The sequence below is a fragment of the Triticum dicoccoides genome, unplaced genomic scaffold, assembly GCF_002162155.2.
Source record: "Triticum dicoccoides isolate Atlit2015 ecotype Zavitan unplaced genomic scaffold, WEW_v2.0 scaffold66788, whole genome shotgun sequence".
NCBI lineage: Eukaryota > Viridiplantae > Streptophyta > Magnoliopsida > Poales > Poaceae > Triticum > Triticum dicoccoides.
The window spans coordinates 1-2,294 of NW_021290447.1; the positions used below are offsets into that span (position 1 = coordinate 1).

General features: G+C 48.2%; 1 protein-coding gene across 1 annotated transcript; it reads right to left on the reverse strand.

Moving 5' to 3' along the window:
• Positions 1-1,134: 1,134 nt before the first annotated feature.
• On the reverse strand, positions 1,135-1,743 carry LOC119347400 (oryzain alpha chain-like). Its single transcript, XM_037616172.1, has one exon. It carries the CDS (start codon positions 1,654-1,656, stop codon positions 1,231-1,233), a length of 426 nt encoding a protein of 141 aa, XP_037472069.1. The 5' UTR covers positions 1,657-1,743; the 3' UTR covers positions 1,135-1,230.
• Between the last annotated feature and the right edge of the window lie 551 nt (positions 1,744-2,294).

Below are 2,294 nucleotides of genomic sequence, written 5' to 3' on the forward strand. Positions count from 1 at the left end.
CAGAGAAGGATGGAGTCTATACTGTATAATCAGCGTACCGAACTCTAATGATTCGTAACGAGCATCGTGCTCTAGAAGAAGGGTCGGCTACGGAAGCTTTGGAGACAAATAAAGCAGTTATGGACAAGACTTTGGAAGTTGAACGTGGTACCAAAAGTACGTGTGTTCTGGTGGCGAGTGCTTCGAGGAATTCTTCCTGTCGAAAGTGCTCTCAAACATAGACATATTATAACTCTAGCCAGATGCAAAGTGTGTCTGGCAGCTGATGATGACATGTATCATGCATTGATAAAGTGTAACCTTGCTAGGAGGTTCTGGAGAGAAGCAGGCGAGTGGCTCAATATCAAGCTTCCAGAATTGGATGAATTGACATGGTCTAGAGATATTCTCTGTGATGCTAGGTTTGATGCGGCAGACAGGGCAAAAATCATTACGGTGGTGTGGGCTATCTGGACCTCGCGCAACAATGTTACCCATGACAAGGCCATCATGGAATCAGTTCAGTCACTTAAGATGATCAGAGATGCTCTGAGGGTGTTGGAGCTCCTGAGCAAGCACGCAAGTATATTGCCAGGCCATGGGTGGAGACCACCAGAGGGAGAGTTGATTAAGATCAATACCGACGCTGGTATTTCTATGCAGGAGCATAGAGGAGGGATTGGCGCTGTGGCTCGTTCATCTTCAGATTTTCTTGCTGCTTGGTGCAAACCTTGCCCAGGCATTACAGATCCTCTCATTGCGGAGGCGACAGCTGTACGTGAAGGTGTGATTGTGGCAACACTCCGTGGCTTTGCGCGTGTGGAGATTGAGACATATAGCTTGGAGGTAGTGAACCTCTGGAAATCGCGCCGGACTTCGCGCTCTGTTATAGCGCCGTTGCTTTTAGATATAGAGAAGCTAGCTGCTACTTTAGTTTCTTTTGATGTAATTCATGTAAGGAGACATGCAAACGTTCCAGCCCATCACTGTGCGCAACAAGCATGCACAAAGGAGGCAACGGAGTGTTGGATGGGCTCCCCTCCGGGCTTCTTGGTCACCAGCCTTATGGCTGACATGGTCGGTGCCTCTTCATATGGATAAAGCTCTTTGTTACCCCGCAAAAAAATGTGTGATGTGTCTATGACAAACTGTTCCCACATGACAACCTATTCCAGATGACCAATAAAAATCTACAAATAAATCTGAGTCAATCGAGGATTTACATCCAACAGAAATATACTAGTCGCAGGACTATGCATGCAATTTACAAAATGCAAGAACAACAATGAAAGTAGAAACAAACAGTATGTATGCAATCCACGCTGCCTTGGTCTTCGTCCAGTCGCCGTAGCCATCTAGTGGAATGTAACATGGGCGAAAGGCTCTGAACTCCTCACCATGGGTGTGGTCGGAGAAATTGTTGAGTTGCCGCTGGATCCCGGCGGCGCTCTGCTGATCGATCTTCCGCAGCAGGTTGTCCTTGAAGATCGCGTACTGGCGCTCCTCCTCGCGGATGGAGTCGTAGCTCCTCCCGTATTTGGCCTTCCACTCCACGAAGATCCGCCGCGTCTCGTCCTCGCTCCTCTCCCTGTAGGGTATCTGGATGTCCGCCGCCGCCAGCGACACCAGCAGCAGTACGAGCGATGCCGCGGCCATGGGAGCCGTGGAGCTCCTCATCACCAGGCCAAGGACGACGGGAAGGTGGGCGGAGTGGATCAGATCTGTGGAAGGCGGGGATAGAAGTGAGAAAGAGATGTGAGGGGAAGAACGATCAGAGGGGGAATCGTGCAATTAATGCCTTCCATAAATATTGACCTGTACCCAGCTATAATATTGTTCGTCTATGCTCCCTTGGTCTTCGTCCAGTCGCCGTAGCCATATAGTACTACAATCAAGGCCCAGCCATAAAACCAGTATTTGACAGAGTTCTTTCTGCAGATTGTTCGTCCATTGTAATCTTACTCGGCAGTTAGCTTATGATCCCCGTCACACTGTCTCCCAACAACACGTATGTCATTCACTCTCGTGCACCAACATATTGAATCTAAGGGCATCTTAGAGGGTAATACCCAAATGGACGACCCCATTGTCCACACATATGTGTGGTCAGTAGATGCCTAACCACCAAATGCTATCACCCATTTCTCCCCTATTTTCAACTATTAAAATTCCAAATTTTATTGCAGTTCGGATATATCACAAGCAAACTATATGGAAGTAACTTAATCTAAAACCAAAATCTATTGGATAAGCTGGACGACGACCTGGGATGCATGTCCTTCGAGGACACTGCTAGTGCCATCGTCATCACCGCC

Bases quoted from the DNA above. Each gene is read 5' to 3' on its own strand.
- LOC119347400 (XM_037616172.1), bottom strand. From the start codon at position 1,656: ATGAGGAGCTCCACGGCTCCCATGGCCGCGGCATCGCTCGTACTGCTG.